Source organism: Dermacentor variabilis, unplaced genomic scaffold, assembly GCF_050947875.1.
Source record: "Dermacentor variabilis isolate Ectoservices unplaced genomic scaffold, ASM5094787v1 scaffold_20, whole genome shotgun sequence".
Taxonomy (NCBI): Eukaryota; Metazoa; Arthropoda; class Arachnida; order Ixodida; family Ixodidae; genus Dermacentor; species Dermacentor variabilis.
Genome location: NW_027460368.1, coordinates 1,461,919 through 1,489,349, shown reverse-complemented (window position 1 = coordinate 1,489,349; position 27,431 = coordinate 1,461,919). Strand labels below are relative to the sequence as shown.

The 27,431-nt window shown below is 49.2% G+C and overlaps 1 protein-coding gene across 1 annotated transcript; it reads left to right on the top strand.

The window, feature by feature from the left end:
* Positions 1–1,001: 1,001 nt before the first annotated feature.
* Positions 1,002–2,955, top strand: LOC142568511 (uncharacterized). The gene is made up of 2 exons (XM_075678425.1): positions 1,002–1,452; positions 2,245–2,955. The coding sequence occupies exons 1-2, from the start codon at positions 1,175–1,177 to the stop codon at positions 2,546–2,548; spliced, it is 582 nt and encodes a 193-aa protein (XP_075534540.1). The 5' UTR covers positions 1,002–1,174; the 3' UTR covers positions 2,549–2,955.
* Positions 2,956–27,431: the final 24,476 nt, after the last annotated feature.

The window sequence follows — 27,431 nt, the reverse complement described above, 5'->3', positions numbered from 1 at the left end:
CGGCATCCTAGTTTTTGGTGATGACCGCGTCACTCTCGGGAGCATCAACGTAGGTTGACGATGTCCATGAGCACCAGTCGACCCTTGATGCAGGCGCTTGCTGCGTTGCGGCAGTCGGGCGTTGAGCCCGGAACGCCATCTTGCTATTCTACGGCACTCTTGGCAGCTTCATTCTTTTTTGAGGTCCCGGATGTAGCTGCCTCCGAGCTGGTATTCTTCGTTTTTTATAATATTTACGAAGCGTTAGGCGAGCGTGGTCCCACTGATGTCGTTTCTCTGCGGCTCACTTGAGAACAAAAGCAGTAATATAGCAAAGGGCATTGACCTCAAGGTCGTACTTTCAATGTTTCTTCAATGTACCATTTATAGTGAACCCTACGAGTTGGACTCGCTTGGTAGGGAGAACCTAACAGCTACTATAGATAACTTCCACCTTGCAAGTTTAATATGAAATCACAATACAATGAACGCAATTAATATGCTTTCGCAAAGAAATATTACGAGTAATATTGCAAGAGCACATTCCTTTCACTGTTCGCAAAATGTGCAAAGAAAATGACGAATAGTGGTGCAGACGGTGCCTCAAGAACAGTGCACAAAAGTTCTAATTGAGATATCATTTCCGTTTCCAGGCCTTGCGCATTATCTGCTGCATTCGATCGAGCAATGCCGTTTGCTGCATGGGCATGAGTCATTAGAAGTTCCAAGGAAAATGACAATGCCTACAGCCCGAACTCAACACAACAGGTATTCCTCCTTTTTGGCCCATAAGTAGTCGCTAGACAAATTTGGTGGAATTTTCAGGTACTTTCTTCTGACATATTGTCTGCAATTTATTTTTAATTAACCATAGCCTTCAAAAAGACTGACACGAGTCGATTTTACGTATCATCTGACATGTATATTTTGGGGAAGTAGTCACAGAAGACATTTCCTTGGATCGGATCTACGGGCTTGCGTAGAAGAAAACGAAGAACGCAGCAGGCAGCTCTCTCGTGCGTTGCGCGCCCGCCGCCATTGTGTGCAGCAACTAGGCTTCTTGATCGTCCCGCAGTGCTATATCGCAAGAATCAGGCGAGCTTTTGGAACGCGCCCAGTGCGAAGACCTTCTTTACCACAGAGCTGCTACTGTCAACGCCAAGCCATCCTGTTGCGACGACTCGTATCAGTCGTAATGCACCGGGCTCAGTATGATGCCGTCGCACTGCACCCGAGCTATAACACGACTGACCCCGGATCTCAGCACGCAGCTCCGCAGGACGAGCGGAGTGGCCGCGCTCAGAGACCAGCAACCGTGTCCGAAGGCGTCTGCTCTCGGTCTCAAGGCACGCGCGGATGCACGAAACGCGGCAGGGATCTCGGCATCTTTCCTTCTGGCGGCTCCCAGGTGCCGGGGTTCTTTCGGTCCAGCGACGATTGCCCGCGCGCCTTTGTCAACGGGACAGCGGACAGGTGAATATTCCGACATGTTACGTAACCGAAAGAAGAGCGTCTCTAAGAGAGAAAGTTGGAAAGATAGACTCCACGTGCAGTGCTTTGGAGAGAGGTCGCGTTCATCTCGGTGGCATCATGCACCAAAGTTGGCAGGAATCGCAGCTAGAGAAATATTATGACTATTTTGAGTGCATCTTTTGAAAACTTAGGGGCAATCAGACTAGAAATCTGCATGTGGTTTGTACACTGGGTGCGCATGCTTCTCAAACTTATTCGTGGACACATTGAGACTTACCCAAATACATCTCAGGCGCCGCAAAACAAAGCAGAAAGAAATTTTAAAAAATAAAATATAAGAGGCACGTCACTGCACCTGTATCGCGGGGGTTGTTCTTTTCATGGCTGCTTTATCGTAATACTTCAATGCTTTTAAGCAGCAGGCAAGAGAGCAAACGGTTCTTCTCTTTGAGTGGCTGTTTGCCTTTGGCATGTCGGCTTCGGTAATCAAACGCCCAAAACCCTGATTGGCTTGCATCTGCTCTGGAGAACAGTTCAAGCAGAATGATAACTGTGACTACGCACCCCGGAGCCAAATGCGCGTTATACTATTGAGCACTTCGAATTACATTTAAGAAAATGTTAATACAATGAAGAGTGATAATTTGATTTCGCGTTACTTTTGCTTTAGGAATTTAGTATTGCTCTTCATGATTTGAACAACATATAATAGGACGGAATAGATAAGTTATACGGTAATTTGGGAATGTTGATGTCAATATTACAATTTATTGCGAACGCTTTATATTTTAGCGGAGAGCTGCGCAGAAGAAGCGACCCTTGTCATTCTGGTCGTGGATCCCCCAGGGCATCCACAGCATCACTTCTCGCTCCACTTGACTTCTCCAAGACCATCGTTCACAAGGGACGGAACGAGCTGGGAGCTGGCACCGCGTGTTGCGACTCCGGGCGACGCCCCCTCCGGCCCCGGGTTCTCGAAGCCTCCGCCCACCGCCTGATCCTCGCGGCAACACTGCGCAGCCCTAGCCGCGTCTCCAGCGGTGGTGCTTGGCGCGAGGGCGACGTGTCTCGCTTTGCGTGCGCCCACAGCTTCTGACTGGCTGGTTTCGCACGCGAGCTCGACAAGCCTGCAGTCGTCGCCGTCCTCGCGTTGCCCCTTCGCGCGGCCAGCCCCACGGGTTTTTCCATCAACGGGGACTTCGAAATTCCGTGAGGCAAAACTCTCCGCAACTATTCTGACTATGAGGGAGTAATGGCCACATGATTTATGGTACTTTTCAAGCAGTACGAGGACGTCCTGGCAAACATTGTGGAGGTTATAGGCTTCCATAAAATCGGGTCGCCGAAGGCTGGCTCCGAAGCCAGGATGCGCCTGCGAAGTTTTGCCAATGACGAGACTCTCGACGATCCGGCGGATGACGAAGCTCGCCGGTGACCCGGACTTTCGGCGTTTCCTTATTTTTCGTACAATCCTGTGGCACCTCTTATGTAGCTTCGTCTTTATTTGCGTGATATCTTGTTTTTTCTTGCTTTTGTAAAAATATATTTCCATATATGCTATATTGGTTGATTGGCTGGAATTTTTCTGTTTACCCAGGTTGTTACTTTCTTGGAATTCACGCGTATCTTGTTATGATAACTGGCGTGACTCGAATCGTCTTGCAATCATCCCGGTCGGACCGGAATGCGCGGGAGCGTGGTCCAGCGCGACCGTGCCGTCATATGCGTAGCGCACAATGAACAAAGGAAAAGGAAAAAAGGCTCGCACCTTGGATGGGAAGCTCTGTTCCCACCTCGTGGTCTCTTTGCGTACTTGTTCAGTGCGTGCTACCTACTACATGAAGTCAAAGTGTATACCAACGCCTTGCAACCGCTACATTTGAGTCAAAGTACTCCTTGTGTTTGTGCCATGTATAACATGCAACCGACTACCTTTTACATTATATAAATATATATATATATATATATATATATATATATATATATATATATATATATATATATATATATATATGCATTCGTATGTGCGTACCTCACATGAAAAACAGTGTACACTCCTTCCTCCTCCTTTAGGGCCGTCTGCCTCATTATACAGCAGGCACTCTGCAACCGTTTTCAAGCCCTGGTAATGAGGTGTTGAAATTCACCGAAAATATTTTGCGTACTTAGCCGCGTTCATGGCCGCATTCGTATGGGAGATTCCGAAACCACTATGTTAGAAACATTTAGAAATACTACGTTGTGCCACCTGCCGCGATCAGCAAGACCCGTATATCGCGGAAAATTCAAGGATGTTTTAAGGCATTTGAGATATACACAATGGGCTTATACTGACACTACTGACATACCTTGCGCTGACTTCCGAATGAATCCCCCCTCCCCCCCCTCAATAGAAAAAAAATGGAGTGGACTAATTACTAACATCTGTCTTACTATTCATTCACGGAATATACATGCCGAGACGAAGCTGCTCTTTATAAAGATTTGCCCTTCATAAGCCTCTATACAACGAATTTGTTTATAGCTGTCTGGCAAACGTATTCAACGAACTTAATGCATGAATACATGTTAGCACTGTTCCCTTTATAGCATAATACCTGTACAAGAATTTATCCGCCGTACCTTCAGCAGCATGCTGCCTTAATGTGCTTCCTTAGTTGATGAAAAAGAAATATTCGCACGCAGTTTAAATCTTACTATTATTATTCATAATTTAACTCACTCAAGTTTAAGTATATCCTTTTTTTCTTGCTTTTTTCTTTTTGTACTATCAACGCAAGGCTTATTATAGTATTGATCAATACTTTATCTCATGTATTCACAGTTTATTTCGCATCTTGGATTATCTATTTATTTTTATTTTTTGTGTTATTTATTTATTAACCAATTTATTTTATTTCATTTATTGAATCATATTACCACCCGGTTCGTGGTCTATCCCCAACAGTGCGTTTGTGCCATTAATTGAGGCTTCATCATCATCATCAAGGAAGAGAGAAAAATCATGAGAAGGTTTGCAGTACAGTCTGAAAAATTCCACGCTTAATATCACGCTAAACTTCAAGTTTAAGCGTGACGCGCATGTTAATGCGGCGCAGATGATGTTTAAAGCACCACGTGACCGAAAATAAGCGTGAAATTTCTTCATTTAAGTGGGAGGACAATACTGCCTGCCATGGTTCTGTCTTGTGCGAGCATGAGCGAGCCGCGTACGCGTGAAAAAGGCAAATCACACACTTAACCTCCCGCGGAGCGCTCGCGCGGGAACTTTCCATCACGCTTAAAAATATCCGAATAGGGGATCCGTAATATATCACGTGATCAGCGCGGTGCGTTGGCGAGGGAGAACACAGCTCTGCGTCTTCTCACTGCCCTGTCAACTTTTCTTAGGGAGGCCGTAGGAGACCGTGGTGTTTTGAAGACTGCGTTCGGCCATTTTTGGTATGGACTTTCCGGCGGACTGCCCCGATCGACGCTCGTTCGTTGCAGCACAAAGCTTCCGGTGTAGTTGTTAGAGTTGGTGTGTATCGCTATGTTCACTCCTGCAGACATTCATGGCGTACAACGCCAGTGGTGTATGCATACATTGTGCAATGTGCCGAGTTTACGAGAGAGAATCCACCCAGTCTGCGGCTCCAGAGCAGTATTTCCATTTGGATAATGGATATGTCATGGTCCCTCACCTGTTATTCACCGACTATTGATATATAGAGGTAAGAACATCAGTTATGGTTCGCTTTTTTAAAATAGTGGCTAACTGCCAATTTGTCATGATTTCGGGCATGTGCTTGTATGATGTGTCGTGCAAAATTTGCCGTAATGGTACATTTATTGGACGCCTCGTGCTTCTTTAACAAGTTATAACACCGGGCTGTTGAATTCCTCTAAATTATTCAGTTCATTTGGCTGAATTACAAAGTACCCACTATTTCTGTTGTTTTTATTTTACATTCGCCAGCTCACCGTTCTCTCTCTGCCCGCTGCCATTTCGCCTCGGGCGAGGGTGTTGAGCTGGGAGTTTCCACTCTGCATTTTGCACCGCGCTTCTTCTCATGATTTAAAACTCTGTTTGTGGCGCATCAATGTAGTATGCTGTGTATGCCGTCTAGTTGCTACGTATGCCGCTCATAGTGTACCACTACCTATAAAGTGAAAATTCATAATTTTGTTAGCTATTTCTCGACTGATTGTAACCTGCATCTACGAAGCGCTGCATGCGAGGTTGCAACCACACGTAATACTTAATTGGAACCTCAATTGCACTCTGAATTACAATATCTATGTAGGCGATGAGCAAAACGTGAACAAGGTGAATGCTGGAGCCAACGCTTCGACAAGTCGACTTGTCTTCTTCAAGGCGACGTACGTCGACATACGTCGCTTTGAATAAGACAACTCCACTTGTCGAAACGTTGGCTCCCTCATTCACCTTGTTCACGTTTTGCTCATCGTCTTGACTTTCCATCTCGCGCATTCCCCGTCAATATCTATGTAGTGTAGCTCCGCATATTTTACATTTTGTTCCTTTAAAGAGAGGAAGTATGACTGTTTAATGAATATGAATATACTCTGCCCGGCGTAGCTCTTGATTTCCAGCTGCAAACGCGTCTATGTCCGCCTTGAGAGTTCACGTGTTATAAGTTCACGTGTGATAAGCTCACGTAGAATGTCATTCTTGTCGAAATTTCAGTTGCCATTTGATTGGGAATTAGGCATAACTACGTTTTTCTAGCTCATTTTTGCTTAGGTAATTAAGGGTTTTATCGAAAGCGTTGCCTAGTTGTGTTCAAATTTTTAAACTTTATTTTTATGAAGAGCATGATGGAATAAAACCAGTTGCAGCTATGTGTCTTACCTAAATGCGTTTTGCACATTTTTGTTTTGTTTTTCACGTCACATTTCAAGGCGAATAACGGTTTGGAAGTAGGATTGATGAAAATGCACAAGCATTGAAAAAGCTCCTTCTGCCCTTTGAGCGAAAGTTTCTGCAAATGCACCCTTCTGACACCCGACGTCTCGGCTTTCTGCGGCGAACAAGACGGGGCATGTTGATTCCGTCCCATTCTGAAACTTCTCCGATGCCACAGGCAGGCAGGCGTAGCCGTAAGCTGATCGGTGTACCTCCGTGCGTCTGCGACTCGTGAATTCCCGGTAAACGCTGAAACCTTTTCACACACGTCTTAAGTAGTAGTAGTAATAGTAATAGTAGTAGTAGTAGTAGTAATAATAATAATAATAATAATAATAATAATAATAATAATAGTAATAATAATAATAATAATAATAATAATAATACCTTTATTGCCAATAATCAAATCAGTACATTCACACAGGCCTGCCAAAGCCTTTGAAGGCTTGAGCGGCAGAGGCTGGCAGGCAGCAAAACCAGGGCTGTTCAAATTGGCCGAAAATATATCGTGTACCTAGCTGCCTTCGTGACCTCATGCGCACGGGAGATTCCAAAACTACCATGTTAGAACAATTGAGAAATGATATGTTGTGTTGTTCTGCATCGCGGATAGTTCAAGCATGTTTTTATGCATGTAGGATCCTGTGGGCTGGAATTCTCCGACATAAGGTGGCCTAACTGCCTGCAGCATTATCTAACTGAGCTAGCTTGTGTGCTCGGCTGCCATAGTCTGCAGAAGTTCGAATCGTAGCGGCGTTTTTTTTTTATCTGAAAATGGGAAGCTCGAATTCACCTCCTCCAGTACACTATATCTCCAGGCTTGGAGTGGCGCCTGTCGCCGGCAAAAACGCCCAGAGCAAGTGGGGCTACACTAATCCAGGTACAACCAAATTAGGAAGACCCACTAAGCTTCAACAAAAGACACTCCCTCACCAGAACAGGAATTGGCCTCCCTGGTGCAGTATTCGGCCACTCCCTCCCTGATGATTTATTGGATCAACCAATGGCCCTCAGTCCCCAGCAGCTGCGGAGCACCTAGACCAAGGCAGCGGTCAGACCTGTGACGCAGCAGACGGTGCTAAGAATCTCTGGACCCAGACAGGCCGCGAATGGAAACTGGCCCTTGCACTGCTTAACACCCGATCTCTCTCAAGTGAAGCTAGCCTAGCAGGTATCTTTGAGGAACTATCACGCATTGTTCAGGATATCATTGGCGTTAGTGAGGCTAGAACTGGTGAGGCTTCTACAGTACTGACAAATAGCCACGTCCTCTGCTATTGGCCTCGAGCTTCACCATTGGAAAAGCGGGCGCCACCGTCGGCGTGACGTGGCATGAGGGATCACGTGGACACAGCGGCTGCGTCGGCTGCTTCGGAAGCGCCGAAGCGAGCTGAAGACTAAAGTTTGATGTCCCACCGGCGCTGCGGTTCTGATTGAGTGGTGAAGCTTTGCCGCCTTGGGTGTCTGCTTGACAACATTTGAAATCACTATAACAGGTAGTGGCGACATTTGGAGGCGTGCAGCATGGTATGCTACTGCTCGGTGCCGCAGTGCCGGACGTACGCAACGGATCCCGGTGTCAGCCTCATTTACACGTAGCCGCAGGACAAGAAGCTGCGTGAAGCTTAGCTCGCGAAACTTAGAACCGGCAAACAGTCATCGGCTACTACTCGGGAATTCAGCAAGCACAGCCGCGAGGAATATTTCTGCTACGGCGCCGGGACTGCGATGTTCGGTGAGTAGCAGAAAACGCGCACTGAGACGTTCGCCCTAAGACTGAACTGTTTTTGCTCATGTATTGAAATGGTGGGATTATATCTCTGATTTTATGTCTCCTATTGCGGTTTTCGAGAGCAGTGTGAACCTGAAAGTGTGCTTATGTTTACGAACTCGGTGGTCTATGCACTTGTTGATGCTAGACACAGGCAAGTTCACTGGAATGAAAAAGGAGTGGTAAGAAGCACATTAAAGGCATGGCATATGGTCATGTTTGTGTTATGAATGAACGCGCTCGATTACGAAACAGAAGCAGCGCGAAATCGCCCGCTGACTGCATAGAGTGCGACGCAACTTTAGAAATTAAATTGAAACGTCCTAGAATTTAGAAGAAAAAAAAATTGAATCGTCACGACGGCACATCACAGTCGCCGTAGGCGTCGAATCCTTTGTTAAAACGAAATTGTCTTTGTAGAGCTCTGATAACGTCCAGACAACAGTGGTTGCTTCTGGACTGTAAAATGCTCATATGCTGCGGCCTAAAGCTCACAGCACGGTGCGAAAACGCTCTCAGTGAAAGCGAAACATTGGGGGCGGACATGCATGCAGACGCGCAGTCGGTCGCCGTGAACCCATGCGATCGCTGCATGCATTGAGGCTTCGTTCTGTTATGCGCCATTTGGTTATACAGACCGTCCAATATATAGAACACATTTCACATAGTTTACGCTCAGCGAGTGCTGACCTTTCACACGAAGGGAGACTCCTTCGCGGCGATTGCGCGCAGTGGCTTTCACTGTACGTATTCTGTAAAGAGATAGCGTCTGTAAACGATTGTGTGCTTTCCATGAGCTTTTTCATGGCGCACGCAAACTAGCGAAAGACAGCACGCTAATCATCCTAGGAGACTTTAACGCCATGGACAAAAGCTGGGGATACCAAACAGCGAACCCAAAAGGCAAAACGCTAGCGGAGGCAGCAAAGAACACAGACTGCAATCTCCTCACAGACCCAGACACTCCAACCAGAATCGGAAAGAGCGTTAGTAACGACGCCTGCCCCGACCTCACGTTCATACGAGGAGCGGAACAAGCAGTGTGGGAGAACCTGTTAGAGAACCTGGGTAGTGACCACTACATACTCAAGACGCAAGTAACTTCGGACCGGCTAAGGTGTCAGCTGGGACCGGCCAAAATTATGGACTGGAGCGCTTTTCGAGAGGCAAGCGATAGGAATCTCGCCGAGAACGGGATCCAATCGATAGAAGACTGGGGAAAAATGCTCAATGAAAAAGAGCGCAAGTACATCAAAGAAATCGCGCGAACGACGCAGACGCCGGAGGTAGACGCCAGACTGCTCAAGCTGTGGCAAGCAAGACGCCGGCTCACCAAGAGGAGGAAGAAACAAAAATACAACAGGAAGCTAAAGATAAAGATCGCAGAAGTCACAGCGAAAGCAGAGGAGTACGCGGCGCAATTGGCAAGGCAAAATTGGCAGCAATTCAGCGACTGCCTCAACGGAACTTTCAACACAGCGAGGTCGTGGCATATCCTCAAGGCTCTCATATGTCTGACCAAGACCAAGGCAGAAAACAACAAAACTATCTACCGGTTCATCCACCAGTTCGAGGGACCAGACTCGGAACTCCTGGAGAAGGTACGCGTTAAGTGCTTCGGAGACACAAACCCAGCAGCTTACGCAGAGCGCTACGGGGGAACAGAAAACGTTAACCTGGTGAGACCCATCACGCGAGAAGAGGTCTACGCAGCGATTCGAAGCACAACCAGAAACACGGCCATGGGTGCACAGAAGATCAATAACGCACTCATCCGCAACCTCAGTGAAGAGTTAGTCGCAGAATTAACCGACTTTCTCAACAAACACTGGGAAGCTGAGACCGTCCCCGAAGAGTGGAAGCATGCGGAGGTAGTCATGATTCCTAAACCGGGCAAGAAACTGTAAATTGAGAACCTCAGACTGAGCTCGCTCACATCGTGCCTGGGAAAACTACGAACGAGTGGTGACGCTGAGACTACAACAGTACATGGAGGAGAACGAACTGTATCCCCACAACATGTTCGGCTTCAGAGCAAAATTGTCGACCCAAGACGTACTGCTTCAAATCAAAGAAGAAGTACTCGGGAACGTCCCCAGGAGCGGGGAGAATAATGGCATTGGATATCAAGCGGGCTTTTGACAATGTAAGCCACGAGGCGGTCCAAACGGGCATGAACGACGTGAACTGCAGGAGGAGAGTCCACGGCTACGTCAAAGACTTTCTTTCAAACAGAACGGAAACGATTGGCCTGGGAGAGCTCCGATCAGAGAATTTCCTTACTCCAAACAAAGGGACGCCTCAAGGGTCGATCAATCTCCCCCACGCTTTTCAACATAGCCATGATTGGCTTGGCAAAACAGTTTAAAAAATCGACGGCATACACCATGCCATATATGCAGACGACATCACCATCTGGGTTAACACAGGCTCGCTCAGAGAGAAAGAAGAGAAGTTACAAGAGGCAGCCACCTGCGTAGAGGACTACGTCAGAGCAAGAGGGCTAGCGTGCTCCACAGAGAAGTCCGAGCTCCTGAGAGTTTGGAGAGGAAAGCAAAAGCGCACAGTCCCCACCAGTGACGAGTTAAACCTCAACGTCTACCTCGAAGGGAAGCCGATACCGGAAAGAGGCTCATCAGAATCCTGGGGATGTGGATACAGTCAAACCAACGCTGCACCCACACCCTCGCCCTACTCAAGGCATCCACCCTACAAGTGGCCCGCATGATCACGCGCATCTTACACAGACGCCACAGCATGCGAGAGGAGGACACACTCAAGCTGGTAAGAAGCCTGGTCGTCAGCCGAGTGGCATACAGCCTCCCATACTACAATCCCTTCATGAGTGAGGTACAACAGGCGGACGCCATTCTAAGCAAAGCCTACAAAAACGCACTCCACCTTCCCCAAAACACCTCAACCGAAAAGATCCTAGCCTTAGGACTACACAACACCTTCGAGGAATTGAAAGAGGCGCAACTAGTCTCCCAACAGCGCAGACTACAGCAGACCCCATCTGGCAGGGAGCTCCTGAAGAAACTAGGCTGCGCCAATCAACTTCAAGAGGACCGAAACAATTCCGGACGAGTATCGCAACACACTAAAAGTAGCACCCATACCCCGGAACATGGATCCCAACCTGCACAAAGCACGCAGAGAGGCGAGGGCTGAATGCCTACAAAAGACACTAGCAGCCCAAGAAACGACGGTATATGTGCACGCAGCCACATACGCCGGAGCAGCGGGGCAGAGCAACAGCAACGCGGTTGCAACGATGATTGATTCGAACCTACGCGAGATCACCTGCGCATCACTACAATGCTGTGCGATAGTCGAGGCTGAAGAAGCGGCCGTCACTCTAGCGGCAGCGGAGAGATATCGGTCTAAACGGTCTCTAACAATCCTTACAGACTCACAAACGGCGTGCCGCAACTACCTACGCGGCAGAATAGGGCACGGAGCGTTCCGCATACTCCGCTCCGGAGACCACATAACACAACGACAAACAAAAGAAGAGCCAATTAGGCATACGATAGTATGGACGCCGGGACACACGGGAGTGGCAGGGAACAAAGAGGCGGACAGGATAGCTCGAGGGAATACTTATTACCGAGCATCCAACGTAGGCGACCTCGAGGGGACCGAACCTGTACCCCAAGACTATTCGGCGATACCAAATTTACTACAAGGGCTGCAGAAAGCGGTATCCACCACCGCACAACTCCCTTAGCAGAGAGGACTTTGTCGCGTGGAGGCAGCTACAAAGGGGCTCGTACCCGAACCTAAACGTACTCAGCAAAATGTATCCCACATAATACAATGACAAATGCCCCTGGTGCCACGAAACACCCACGCTGTATCACATAACGTGGGCATGCCAGAAAATAGACGTGGTACCCGTTATACCAAACCCGAGTGCGGAGTAATGGGAGGGAGTGCTCTCCAGCGATCGCCAGGTCGACCAAGAAGGTCTGATTCGGCAAGCACAACTGGCAGCAGCATCCAGCGGAGCCCTGGACGAAGGGCAACCGACCGTTGTGCTAGAAGATGGACGAAGCCTGTGAGGAACACCCGCCCCCATTTCCTCCCGCGTACTCGCGTCGTCCCGTTCGCACGTGGCGGACTGGTTGGGCCGGCTCTTGTGACGCGCGTACCCCTCTCCCCCCACGCGGCTCACGGGAAAGGGAAACGTATCCGGCGGGCGAGGAGAACTTCCCCTCGCAAAAAGGTAAAAAGGCATAAAAGGACGCCACCGGGAGAGACGCTCTCTTGGGACGCCGGACACCTGCCGCCTGGACGAAAGCACCTGCCGCAACCCGTGAGTGATCTCGTTTGTCTGACCCACCCAGGCCACGAAGCAAGCCTATTTACTACTATTACTGAGAGGACGTCCCTCTGCGAGTGTTCGTTATCGCTAATAGCAATAAAGGTTATTACCGTTGACGCCGCTGGTTGCCTTATTCGTTCGAACCCGGTGTAGCCGCGATTCCCGCGCTACGGGTTGGCACTACCACGACGCGACTGCGTGGGGCTAGATCCGGAGATTGCCTTCAGCCCTAGCCGCACGCAGAGTGGAACCCCCAAATTTGGCGCCCAACGTGGGGCTCTTGGGGCATCGGACGATAGTTTTAACAGTTTTGCTTCGTTCGAGACCTTTGTTTGAACCGAAGCCTAGGCCTGGCGTGGATTTTGATCGCTAGCGTCGGCGGCGCGCTTTCTGGAGAGAGGAGACGGTGGCTGTAGTGTGTTTGAACTTGTCAACATGCTAAGCCTTTTCGCAAGTGTTTTCTTTAATGACATTCGTTGGTACGAGAGCTACGTGGTCTGCATCCTGGGAGAGCGAGGCTTAGGGCTCGCGGAGCATTGGCAAGCCTGGAGCGAGTGAGTACGGAAGCCTCGTGGGTGGTCCGAATTTCTCATGTAAATAGCTCCTCCTATCTCTTTGCCTCTGATGAAGTCGCGGCTCTGGGAGCCGGGTGGCCGCGGGCCACGGGTGCCACTACGGGCTGACTAGTATCGTGGCCTGGCACCGGGCGCTCCGACACCGTCTGGGACGGTGGGCGCCGTCAACTCGGATGCTGTGTGCACCGAGAGGAGCAGGACCACCTCACACAGCTGACGCCTCCTCGCGGCTGCTTGTTTTGCGCTCATTTTGGGTGGTGTTTTTGGATGCCGGTTGTTGTCAGGGTAGCGACGCTTTAGGCCTAAGACCTAACGAAGCTGCCTGTCGCACGTGGAGGGACACAACCTGGTGGACCGTGGCGTTGAGGCGTTGCAATTTCCTTCCCTCATTCTATTTAACCTCGCACGAGTTGAAATTACTCGTTCGATTTAAGGACGCGAGCTTCGTTCACATGAACTTAGCATCTGAGTAGCTGCCCGATCTTTTGCTAGCCGAGTTGAACATCGTACCACATGGGCGATGCGCATGCAGAATTCCTCTCCCTTGCACTACTTTAGTGTTTGCCGAGTGTGTTGAGTGTACGCAGCGTGATTGGAGTCACCCCTGGCTTGCTGTCACCTGCACATCTTCTGCGCTGCTGCCCCGGACTACGATCGAGCCATCCCGGGCAATGGTGATGCTGTGGCCAGTTCGGCGCGGCGGCTTCGGCGGCCTCCTGTATCCAGCTCACAACCCACGGCGGCGGACAAAAGAGCCGGCAGTGACCGACAGCTACGGCGGCTCTTCCCAGCAGGGCGCGTCGGTGCGAGCGACGCTTGCTCGTGCTGTTGCATCTGGGTCGCAAGCCCCAAGGGTAGCGTTGGCCTGGCGGCCTGGAGCACAACTGGAAGCATCCGAAGGTCATGGCAAAGCATGAGTCGACTGCTAACAGAACAACTTGTTTATTCTAGCATCGCAAAAGAGCGGCCGGCCAGGTCGACCGAAGTGGAGGGGCGGGAGAGCACGTTACTCGACGGAAGAAATCGGAGCCTCTCTCGGCGTCCGGGGCAGCTGCTTTTATACTCTCGGAGTGGAGAGCAAGAAGGAACGGCTTGCGAGAGGCGCCCGTGACGGCGGGGCACGGACACGCTGAGAGACACGTTGAGACAAGAAGTGACGCATCTGCCGGGCCGGCGCCGGCAAGACCTCCTCGCTTCACAGTTGGGGAGCTCCTCTCCCCGGCTGCCGCGCTTTGACAAGCGTGGGCACCAACATGCACACACACACACACGAAGACATGTGGCATTGAAACATGCCTGGACGCGCTTGGCAGGAAGCGTTACGACAGCGCTGAACGGGCCAAAATGTCCGCCGCTTTCAACGAAGCCCCGGCGTCCGTTGCATCCGCGCCGGCTATACCGCGCGTCGTAGGCGAAACGTAACAGACCGCCCCGCCGGGAGAAGGAGATACCGATGGTCAGGGGACTGCATCCGCTGTCCGTAGGGATGTCGCTCGATGATGCTCATAACCGAAGTCGGTCGTCCTTCGGCGTTTCTTGAGCGCAGCGCACAGAGAAGACCTCGTTCTCACGTTCAGGTTCACACAGGAAACTGCAAAGTGACTTCGGGAGAGTTGCCATTTTTGTTCTCGTTCCCAGCAAGCGTTAGAACTACGCCGAAACTCAACCGCTCAGTCAGCAAGCACGACACAACCCTCACTAAGTCCTGCCAGGCTCTTTCCCCTTTTATACGACTGCCTAGTTTCTTACAGTCTAGCAGCATTCAGAACGCGTCCACAAATTGGAAAATTGCACTAGAAAGCACGTCATCACTTTGAAACACTAAACAAAAGCAATATGTTAAAAATCCTGCCTCAGGAAGAAAACATCACTAACAAACAACTTTGAGGCTGATTCCTACGTTAGGGGCCTCGACTTAAGCCATCGGCATTACCGTTGATACTCCCCTTTTTGTAACGCCCCTCAAAGGAATATTGTTGCAAAGCGAGGCTCCAGCGCAGGAGGCGGCCATTTATGGAACAGATGGCATGCAGCCATTGGAGAGGGCAGTGATCGGTCTCGAAGCATGCGAAGCGGAGACCGCAGCGAGCGACCGTACACCAGCTCAGCTGGCGAAAACCCCGTAGCCGCATGCGGCGCGGTCCTTTATGCAAACATCACCCCAGGCAGACACAGCTCCCAGTCAGTTTGTTGTTCAAACCACAATGCTCTCAACACGCGCTTCATGACGGAGTGGAGCTTCTCAACGGAATTCGACTGTGGGTGGTACACTGAGCTGTGTAAAGGCTTTACCCCACACCTTTCGAGAAAAAGTTGTCGTCAAAGCGCTAGCAAACACTGTGCCCTGATCTGACTGGATTTCCTCAGGAAAACCAACTCGCGCAAATATGGACAGTAGTGCATTGACTATCTCAACAGAGCTGAGTTCTTTAAGCGGCACTGCTTCAGGCAAATTTGTCGCTGGGCAGATCACAGTCAAAATGCGTCTGTACCCCGTGGTTGTTACCGGCAGAGGTCCCACTGTATCAATAACGAGCCGTCCAAAAGGCTCCGTAATGATAGGTACCAACTTATACGGCGCCCTCGATTTGTCCACTGGTTTTCCCACCTGCTGACAGGTGTGACATGTCCTCACAAAGTGTTCTGCGTCACGAAAACACCTTGGCCAATAGTACTCTTGCAAGAGACGGTCCTAAGTCTTCTTAACTCCTAGGTGTCCGGACCACGGACCTCCATGCGACAAGCGCAACAGATCCTGACGGTAGCACTGAGGCACGATCAGCTGATCGAACTCCACTCCCCTGCGGTCTAGATACTTCCGGTACAGGACCCCACCTCTTTCCGCAAAACGAGCATTTTTCTTGGCGATACCTTCCTTGACATTCTAGCGCATGTTTTCTAGGCTGTCATCCTTTTTTTGCTCGGCTATCAAAGCCGACCGGCTGACTTTTAGCAACCCGTTAAGTCCATCTGACGTAGGCGCGACGAGCAAATATGCAGATAGCTCTTCTAACTTTCCCGTGTCGGGCATTTCCTCTCCAGTACCTGGTGCTTTCAACGCTACAGGCTCAATTTTATTCACTTCGGACGTGCTCTGAATATCAGCTTCCTGCGCCTCCGACCCTTTCTCATTGTTCGACAACGTCGGTCCCGCAACTACCGCCTTTGCAGCGAGCTCCCGAACTCTCGATCTGGTTAAAGCCTGAACGCTAGCCTCACCAAACAAAAGCCCCTTCTCGCGCAGGAGGTGATCGGACCTGTTCGAAAATAGGTACGGGTACTGGGGGGGGGGGCAGCATAGATGACACTGCGGCCTCTGTCTCAAGCGCTCTGAAAGGTCCTTCAGTAAGCACTTTTGCTACGGGCAGACACAGGCTATGAGCTTCCACGGCTTGCTTGATCCATGCGCCCTCGCCCGTGAACATATCGGGTTCTACGTAAGAGGGGTGAACTACATCCATTGTAGCTGCGGAATCACGAAGCACTCGGCACTCTTTCCCGTTCACAAGGAGGTCTCGCATGTAAGGCTCGAGAAGCTTCATGTTCTCGTCAGTGCTGCATAATGACAAAAACACGACTTTTGTTTTTGTTTCTGGACACTGCGCCGAAAAGTGACCCGGCTTCTGGCACGTATAATACACGCGCGCTTGCCTCGTCTCGAACCGCTTTCTGCGTTCGGCTTCGGCTGCCGCCGTCTCCTTACGTTCGTCGGATTGCTTTCACTCGCATCCGCACTACGTGTGTCCCCCCTTGCTCTCATGGGCGTGAACTTCGGCCTCTCAAACTTGGAGCCAAATTCACCATTTTGACCATCCTTAGCTCCGGGCGCCCGACGCGTCACAAGCTCCTCGGCTAGCTCAGCGGCTTTAGCCACCGTACTAACGTCTGGCCTATCCAAGACCCAGTACCGCACGTTCTCAGGTAACCGACTATAGAACTGTTCCAGCCTGAAACACCGCAGAACTTTCTCGTGGTCACCAAACGCTGCGTCATATATACAAAGTTCGCTGATAAGACTTCGTGATGCAATTATGTGGATACCACGCACTGTGGGAATCAATGTGAGCAAAGCTTTCGGTGCTGTTTGCTTTAATTGAGGATAATTAGCGGTGATGTTGACGGCGACTGTTCAATTTCTTCGACGTTTAGTGCAACACGAGAATGGTGAGTTGGTGTTACATTGCGTGCACCGCTGCTGTGTGTCTGCGTAGTACACAGAACACACAGAGAGAGGTGTTTTCTTGAGGCGTTGTTGTGCAACCATATTTCATAACCTATGAGAGGATTGAGCATTGTGATTGCCTAACATAGCACATCGCATCGTGGCGGAAGCATTAAACTTGAATCGAATTACGGTGTTGTACGTGCTTAAACAACAATCAGATTAGGAGGCACGCCATAGTGGCGGATTCCGGATTAATTTTGACACCGTGATATTCCTTTACATGTCCCTGTCAAGAGGCTAATGTGGGCTCTAGAAGTTATTGTGCACATTCCACGCTGCGGAAAGGTCCAAACGAGCTTCTCTGTTCGACTTTCCTCTCTGCCGCACTCCTGTTATCAAGACACACGGTCAGAAATACCCCGCCGTCGTGTGCCAGGCAGCAGTAGCAGCGGGAAAGTCAAAGCAAGAGGCAAAAAAGCTCCGCTTTAAAAAATTCGATTCCTTAAAAAATTTCCATTCTGCAGAGGCTAGTTTTCACCTAAGGACACAAGGAGAAGAATTACCTTGTTTAACTAACCTTAGAGTTAATGGAAAGTGGTCACTTCCGAATTGATTTTTGATCATATTCAATTCTATGCCTGGAAATAGGGAAGCAGACCCAATCGACAACTACGTTGATGAATATGAATTGTGATGCAGATCATAATACCTTGGCTCCTTCTTATTAAAATGGCAGGCACCGGATTTTCCTAAAAAGTTTTCTGTGAATCGGTCACCCGCGTCGCATAGTTATTGGTCCCACATCGTGTTGTAGGTGTTAAGATAACCTACGAGTATGTAGGGCTCGTGAAGCTGATCAATGGGCTATATGTCTGTTTTTACGATGGCATAATTCGGGGGTATATATATAGAATATACGGTTAATAACTGGCTCAAAAGAATTGCCAGAACTGACACCGCCTCAAAGAGCGTCTGAAGGGCGACTAGTTGGCAAGCTACTGACTTGTCGCAACCATTGAGACACCACAAGACGAGGCCTTTGCCTCGTCGCGGTCTTTACGATAGAGGGCATAGCGACGAAGAAAGTTTGTGTTTTTAGGTTTCAGGCGTGTCTCTTGAACACACAGCAACTTTAGATTGTGTTATGAAGAATTCCTCTGAAATTGTATTGTAGCATTTATGTCTCCATGATCTCAAAAATGTTTGTACTGCGTGTTCAAGAGCCGAAGATTAGCTCACGGGCCCTTCCCAGGTGGCGTGAAGCGAGGCGTGAAGTGAGTGATCACGAGAATGCTGCCGCTCCGTAGGCACTGGCGACGCCGTCTGGCTAGTTATGTCCAACACTTCTTGCGGGGCGCTGTACACGCGCTCTTGCCAGAGCTGTCTTTGCAGATGTCTTTGCAGCTGTTTCAGCTGTCTTTGAGGGCCTCCTCTCCAGAGAGGAGACCCTTGAGGCCACCAGCCCGGAGGTTGTCGGGCCTCTCTTGGATGGCGGAGCAGCGTTAACTGCAACCGCGAAGTGGCCGGTTGGCGTTGATGCCTGTTCACGGCGAGCTGGGCAGACAGCCGCCTGAATCTGTTGTGACGCTGCCCCTTCACGTGCCACTTCGGCAAAGACATTCTTCGGCAAGTAGCACAACCACCCGACTGCCTCGTTAAAATTATGTTCTTTACTATGAGTCTAGCGATTTTGCTTTCTTTTCCAAGTAGGGCACGACCGCGAGCACGCGGCATGCTCCCTACCCGCAGTTCTGGGAACTATGACCTAATCTTAGACATTTGAAGCATCTTAGGGGGTTTGGCACGCATGACCTGAGACGGATCTTTATGCAGCCTGCTTCGATAGTTTCGGGACACACACTTGAGCTGAAGGTAAGAATAAGGTGCTTTATTGGGATTTCTTTCCCATCACGGCCTAAACTTCGTTCGCTTGACATTGATTACGTTCTGGTTAGTCCAGCCTTCCATAATTTCAGTCTCGGTGAGTTCCAGCAAGTCATCCAGCGAAATGACACCACGGGTGGTGTTCAGAGTGCGGTGTGGGGTAATAGTCAGTAGAATGTCCCCAAAGGAGACCGGATTTGTCAGTTTTTCGTTGCTTCTTCTCCCGGAGTTCCAAGAAGAGCTCACCGCAAGCCAATTTCATAAATTTATAACCTTTTCACGTTTCATAACCTTTCCATACATTTCGCCAAAAGCAAGATTAGGTGGCTGTCACTGTTTTTACCCAGTTTTTCAGTGTTAATCACATCATGGGCGGCGAAAATCTCTGTTTGGTGACAAAAAACTGAAAAACTTCGGTGCGCCCTCTTTTTTCAGGGCGATCTGAGAAAGCGGGGAAAGAAGAACCCATGAAAAGAATATTTTTTCCGCAGCAACGCCAGCCACCCCCTATGCAGCGCAATAAGGGGACACTGTAGGATCTGTAAACACAGGCCCTACAATCGCCAGCTGTACGCTACCGCTATAACCAAATACGTACAACCAAGGCAAGTTATGACACACAAGGTTAACCCTTGCCGCAAAGAATGTGGGAAGTAAATGGAATGGAAAAGAAGACAGGAAAGATTACAAGTGAGGGAGAAAGACAAAGATTGCAGACGAGGACAGGAAAAGGCGATTGCCGATTTCCACCAGGGGGATCAGTCTGTAGGCTCCGTCTATGTGGAGCAAAGGCAAAAGAGGTGTCGTGGCTCGGCGGGAGCCCTTGAAAGTCCAAACACCCTGCATCGGCTCAAGCTCCAGGATCCCCCTTTCCCCAGACATCCCTAAGCCGCGCATGCCTACACGTGGGAGGGTCCACCCTTCATGTTTTCGGGTACGTGGTGTCGCAAAACACCAAACGCCTGCTCACGCGGACGCCCTTACGGGGCAGGATGCAAGTATAACGTCAGTGACATGATGACGACGGCATTACAAGAGTCAGATGATACGTATACGTGACCCCTTTGTCCAGAAGGCGTACATGTCATGATCACACAATGCATTAACCCCTCATTTCACCAAGACACATACAAGTTTTATTTCTTGCCCAGAACAGTGTCTGAGTCGAACTCCAGACCCGCGATATATTAAAACCTTCCTAATGAAGTGCCTTGCTCATATGTTCTCTGCTATGCATATTTATTTGTATGTTATAAATAAAAGTAAAAACAAAATGGAGCCGGTGTGAGGGCGATGGAAGCACACGAAGACGTAACGGCGCATTCTGAGAACGAACGCATGACGAATGTATGAGGATGATGCAATGACGACGGCGACATGACGGGAGTCGGATGACAAAGCTGGAATGACGACGATGCAATAAACACTATGGCATCCTGACTACAAGTACATACATGCCTAGTGACCCAAACCATTTGACAACTTATGCCACTGTGTCGCCGTAGAAGGTATGACGACTACGGCAATACGAGAGTAAGATCACGAAGTTGGACTGACGAGGACGGAACGACCGAAAAGGCATCACCACCACGAGCATATACTATTCGCCCAAGCTGGCAAGTTGTTCCACTGGGTCGGTGGACGTAGATAGATAGATAGATAGATAGATAGATAGATAGATAGATAGATAGATAGATAGATAGATAGATAGATAGATAGATAGATAGATGGAGATAGATAGATAGATAGTTAGATAGATAGATAGATAGATAGATAGATAGATAGATAGATAGATAGATAGATAGATAGATAGATAGATAGATAGATAGATAGATAGATAGATAGATAGATAGATAGATAGATGTTTCGTTTATTGCGCTTTATTTGCGCCTAAACAAGACTAGATTTCGCAGAAATTAATAAATTTTTATTGAAGAAGGTAATACGAATCTGGGGGTATGCGTAAGCGCTGCTAAGTGCAATGTTTCCGCTTTTCCGTGAGTCTTTGGCGTAATTGAGTTCAATGTCGGACTTATGTGTTGAGGACACGTGTTCGAATCCTGCCACCGTACAAGCTTAATAATATATATTCAATTATTTATGACGCAGAACTTTAAGAAATATCATCACTTTACAGGGTCACGACGCTGCTTAAACCCAGAAAGACGAAGTTTAGGCAAATCCGTGCTGTACCCATCATTACCATGCTGGCTGAACTGCCATGCTCTCAGCTGCCGTAGAGACTAGCGCCACAGTTCCCAATAGTAATTGTATGAGAGACTATGCTTCAAACCAAACTACATGTAAAGGACATTTTGTAGGAATAGTGAGCGTTGAACGGCCAGAGACAAGGTCTCTTAATCTACGGTGCAGGCGTCGAGGTCTGTAAAGAATGCTGCACGTCGAACAGCAAGCCAGTCTACTCGAGCTTCCCTCGTTTTAAAAAGAGCAACTATAATATATAAGACATTTAACGATTAGGCCCTGACGCAATCTATAAACTTATTTTCCATAAGTTTTTGACACGAAGAACACCTACAGACACGCGGAAAGGATATAACGCGGGAAACAGCCGAGGTATTCAGAATAGTTACATGTGGTGACGCGCGTGCTAGCCACGCTTCTATTGTGTTTTGCGATCGTGAAGTGGCCTTTTTGGAGGTTAGATACTGTTCTGCGTGAATTTTGTTTCTCAATTTCCACCATAATATTGCAATTCTTAGCGTTTGATGTCTCCATGCGAGAGTGGGTGCGCAGATGCAGTCACAAGAATGGTGGGGTGGCGTATATATAAGTTGCTTGGTATTTTTAAAATAAACTAATTATTATTCAGCACATCTCATGTCTTGTGCTTGCTTGTCCCTGTCGTTAGCGGCACTATTGAATATGAACTTTTCTTATTGTTTTTTCTCTGCCTTCTATCTATCTATCTATCTATCTATCTATCTATCTATCTATCTATCTATCTATCTATCTATCTATCTATCTATCTATCTATCTATCTATCTATTTGTCTGTCTGTCTGTCTGTCTGTCTGTCTGTCTGTCTGTCTGTCTGTCTGTCTGTCTGTCTGTCTGTCTGTCTGTCTGTCTGTCTGTCTGTCTGTCTGTCCTCTTACGCCACGGTGCTGACAGTGAATACCAACTTTACCGGTTACTTATAGGCTCGTGTTCGCGTCGCTGTCGCAGTCGCTACGTCGTTGTCATGCGAGCTTTGTCATCCGGCTCTCCCCTCTGAATCTAGCGTACTACCTTCTCTCGAGCCAAAAGACCTGTCGAATACTTGAAATGCACTATCGATGCTGTCCATAGGCCATTTAGGCGAGGATTATCTTGGTTTTCACTACAAAGCGACGTACTCGTAAGAAAGAACTCACGAGCCTGCGCCAAGCAGCTACTTGTTGTTGCCTCAGCAGGGCGTCCAGAGGTACGGCCAAGACTGCCAGCGACGCAACAGCGGCCCAGCGGGATGGCTGCCGCCGATCGAGCCCCCTTGCCGACCATTCCAGCAGGTCAGAATGGACTTGTGGCCAATCCTCGTCGACATGTTTTCCATGTACGTCGAAGTCGAACACAAGACCTGCGTTGCGGTCCTTCCCTACGTAACTTTCGCTTCTAACGCGGTGGCGCAAGAAACAACGCGTATCACGCCGTTCAAGCTGGTTTACGGAAGGAACCCGACGACGACTGTCGACGTCATGATCCTACACATTACGCTGGACTCGCAGATAAGATTTCGGACGATCACTGACTGTGCTCGCCGCTATTGTTGTGCTTTGGGTGTAACCTGTTTTCAGGACACAGGTACGCCAAATGAAGAGTTAGTTTTGGTGCTTCACAGTTCTATAGCGCAGCTCTTAGGCGCCCGTTCCTGCGGCGGGTGGTGGTGATAAACTTTATTTCTTCTATTTACAGGAGAGGTGTGAGCTGAGCCCTAAGGACCCAGCTCTTACAAAGTCTAGGGGGAAGGGGTTCCATAGAGCGGGACGCCGGCATTGTCCCTTGTAACCGAGCCAACGAACACAGCGAAGGAGGAAAGCGAACACGGACCTCAGCGAACGATGAAAGAAGGTGATGGCGAGGAGAGCGCTAGCAGGAAAGCGGAGGAGGAGGGCACCGCGAATGCGCGAGAGGAAAAGCGTAGTGGCGCGCAAGAGGGGCTATGCGGCGAAGAAGGCTGCGAGATGGCGCCAGAGTAGCGCGCGTCGTCTATATCCTCCTCTTCATTTCTTAATGCGTTTTGGCTGCCCCACATCCTGTTGAGGCGCAAACTAAGAACGCCCGTAAGTCACATTTCCTTCCGTGCAGACGAAGGACGCCGGGCAAGTCAAACAGTCTGTTGAGAGATAAATGGTTTTGACAACGGTCACATGCGTAAATTCAGCCGCTGCTGACTGTCGGCCATTCAATGTGAGGCGGGCTGTGCGGAATGTCAATTCGCTCATACTATAAGTATTAACATGGGGTCCGACATAGTGCGCCGGCACTTTCTGACATAACCCACGGTTCCGTGTTAGTTTCCACAGCAACACTAAGTCAACAGCATCATATATCACGCTTCGTCGTCGGTGGTCGTAGTGTGAATTCGAGCGGTCCTGTAAAATAAGAGTGCGCAAAGAAGCAAATCGTCGGGCCTGTCCAGCAAGAGACACGGTTTCGTATATACAATGATTACCGGGGCTTGAAAATGGTAACATAGTGCCTAGTGTACAACGAGGCGGATGAAGAACGAAGAAGGGAAAGTAGTACACTGCCTTTTAATACTATGAGGTACGCACATCAGTGTCACATCATATATACATATATAAGTTATGTAAAAGCTAGTCCGTCGCATGTTATATCTAACACAAAGAGAAGGAGACTTTGACTCAACTGTAATGATTGGGAGGAGTATATATAGATCTTGACTTCATGTACAGTCATGCGAAATATGACCTGCAACACCGTTGCCCGTGGTCGAAGGGGCTCCAAGACAAAATTATAAGGTTTTACGTGCCATAGCCACCTTCTGATTATGAGGCACGCCATAGTGGACTATCCGGAAATGGCTACCACCTGGGGTGCTTTAACATGCACCTAAATCTAAGTACACGGGTGTTTTCGAATTCGCCCCCATCTTAATGCGGCCGCCGTGGCCGAGATTCGATTTCGCTACCTCGTGCTCAGCAGCCCAACACCATAGCCACTGAGAAACCATGGCGGGTAGCGCTCCAAGACAGTTCGGCTGTGCAGACACAGGGCAAGTTCCAGACGTAAACACAGCTTCAATTAGTGATATGTATTAAACCACTATTTCTCATGTCAGAGCCACTGCGCAGCCCTTGAGCCCCTTCGACCACGAATAAGGGTGCTGCAAGTCATATTGCATGCGACTGTGCGTAGCGCACACTGAACAAGTACGCAAAGAGAGCACGGTGTGGGAACACAGCTCCCAGCTCAATGTGCGAGCCCTTTTTTTTCTTTTCCTTTGTTTATTCTGCTCTACATATATGACGGCACGGCCCGACTGCGTGAATTCCAATAAGAAAGTAACAACGCTGAGTAAAAAGAAAGATTCTAGCCAATCAACGAATTTAGCATATATGAACATATATTTTTACGAGTGCAAGAACAAATAACATCTCACGCTAATAAAGAAGAAGCTCCAATCGAGTTGCCACATGATTGCACGGAAAGAAGCAACGGTGAAAAGTCCACGCCACCGGCTCGCTTCGTCATCCGGCGCATCGTCGAGAGGCTCGTCATTGGTAAAACTTCGCAGGCGCCTCCTGGCTTCGGCGCCTGCCTTCGGCGACCCGATTTTATGGAAGCCTATAACCTCCACAATATTTGCCAAAACGTCCTCGTACTGCTTGAAAAGTACGAGAAATCACTCTGTGACCATTACTCCATCATGGTCCCCGAAGAAGTCCCCGTTGATGGAAACACCCGTGGGGGTGGCCGCGCGAAGGAGCAGCGCGAGGAAGGCGACGACTGCGGGCTTGTCGAGCTCGCGCGCGAAACCAGCGAGGCAAAAGCTGTGGGTGCACTCAAAGCGATACACGTCGCCCTTGCGCCAAGCCCCACCGCTGAAGACGTGACTAGGGCTGTGCAGTGATCCCGCGAGGATCAGGCGGTGGGCAGAGGTGTCGCGAACCCGGGGCCGGTGGAGGCTTCGCCCGGGGTCACAACACGCGGTGCCAGCTCCGAGTTCGTTCCGTCCCTTGTGAACGAACGTCCCGGACAAGTCAAGTGGAGCGAGAAGTGATGCCGTGGATACCCCGGGGGATCCGCGACCAGAATGACAAGGCCCGCTTCTTCTGCGCAGCTCTCCGCTGAAATATAAAGCGTTCGCAATAAATTGTAATATTGACATCAACATTCCCAAATTACCGTATAACTTATCTATTCCGTCCTATTATATTTTGTTCAAATCATGAAGAGCAATACTAAATTCCTAAAGCAAAAGTAACGCGAAATCAAATCAACCCTCTTCATTCTATTAAAATTTTCTTAAATGCATTTCGAAGTACGCAATCGTATAACGCGCATTTGGCTCCGGGGCGCGTAGTCACAGTTATCATTCTGCTTGAACTGTTCTCGAGAGCAGATGCAAGCCAATCAGGATTTTGGACGCTTCATTACCGAAGCCGACCTGCCAAAGGCAAACAGCCACTCTAAGAGAAGAAGCGTTTGATCGCTTGCCTGCTGCTTAAAAGCATTGAAGCAGTGCGATAAGGAAGCCATGAAAAGAACATCCCCGCGTGATAAGGTGCAGTGACGTCACTCTTATTTTGATTTTTTTTCTGCTTTGTTTTACGGTGCCTGAGATGTATTTAGGTAAGCCTCAACTTGTCCACGAATAAGTTTCAGAAGCCGGTGCACACAGTGTACTAACCACATGCAGATTTCTAGTCTGCAATATATAGTCCCTAATATTTCTCTAGCTGCGATTCCCGCCAACTTCGGTGCATGATGCCACCGAGACGAGTGCGAACTCTCTCAAGAGCACTGCACGTGGAGGCTGCATTTCCAACATTCCCTCTTAGGAACGCTTTTGTTCCGGCTACAGAACATGTCGGAATATTCACCTGTCCGCTGTCCCGTTGACAAAGGCGCGCGGGCAATCGTCGCTGGAACGAAAGAACCCCGGCAGCCGGCAGCCGCCAGAAGAAAAGATGCCGAGATCCCTGCCTTGTCTCGTGCACCCGCGAGTGCCTTGACACCGAGAGCAGACGCGTTCGGACACGGTTGCTGGTCTCTGAGCGCGGCCACACCGGTCGTCCTGCGGAGCTGCGTGCTGAGATCCGGGGTCAGTCGTGTTATAGCTCGGGTGCAGTGTGACGGCATCAGATTGAGCCCGGTGCATTACGACGGACACTAGTCGTCGCAACAGGATGGCTTCGCGTTGACAGTAGTAGCTCGGTGGTAAAGATGGTCTTCACACGGCGCGTTCCAAAACCTCGCCGGATTCTTGCGATACAGCACTGCGGGACGATCAAAAAGCCTAGTTGCGGCACACAATGGCGGCGCTCGCGCAGTGCACGAGACAGCTGCCTGCTGCGTTCTTCGTTTTCTTCTACGCACGCCCATAGATCCAAAGAAGAATGAAGCTGCCAAGAGTACCGTAGAAAAGCGAGATGGCGTGTCGGGCTGAATGCGCCGACTTCCGCAACGCAGCAAACACCTGCATCAAGAGTCGACTGGTGCTCATGGACATTGCCAACCTATCACGAAATGTCGTCGATGCTCGCGATAGTGACGCGATCATCACAGAAAACTAGGAGCCCGAGAAAGATGTCGACGTCACATGAAGCCAGAAATCGTGTTGCCTGCTGGCGTGTCATTTCCGTGCTTCCGTACTAGCCAGAGTAGTGACCGTCTCGAATAAATAAAACAATTGACCGCTAGAAGCTTTTTTGCTTTTTGGAATAGTTGTGTTTGTTGCTTAAAGGGACACTAAAGCGAAACAATAAATTAGTTTGGACTAATAAAGAATTGTTTGGGAACCCTGCAGGCAGTCATTTCAAAATAATAGTTTGATTATTAGACGAGAAAATGAAGGTCGAAGCATCAGTATATGAATTCCGTGCCGAAACCCCGACGCCGGTACGTTAGTGTGATGTCAGGGATTCCAAAGTATCTTTCCGCATTTTGGCCGCGTTGTCCGAGTAAAGGTTTCCGAAACTTGCCATGTTTAATATTTGGTTCCTTCAGACCACGATGTAGTCAATCTGCACCACTATATAAATAAGTAGGCCCTAGAACATGCCATCAAAATTCATGACGTCACAGCAACCAGGTGCGGGAACTTCAAGGAGGCGCCGCCACCCGTCTTTCGTTCTTCCGAATTTTCTGCTTTACCAAGAG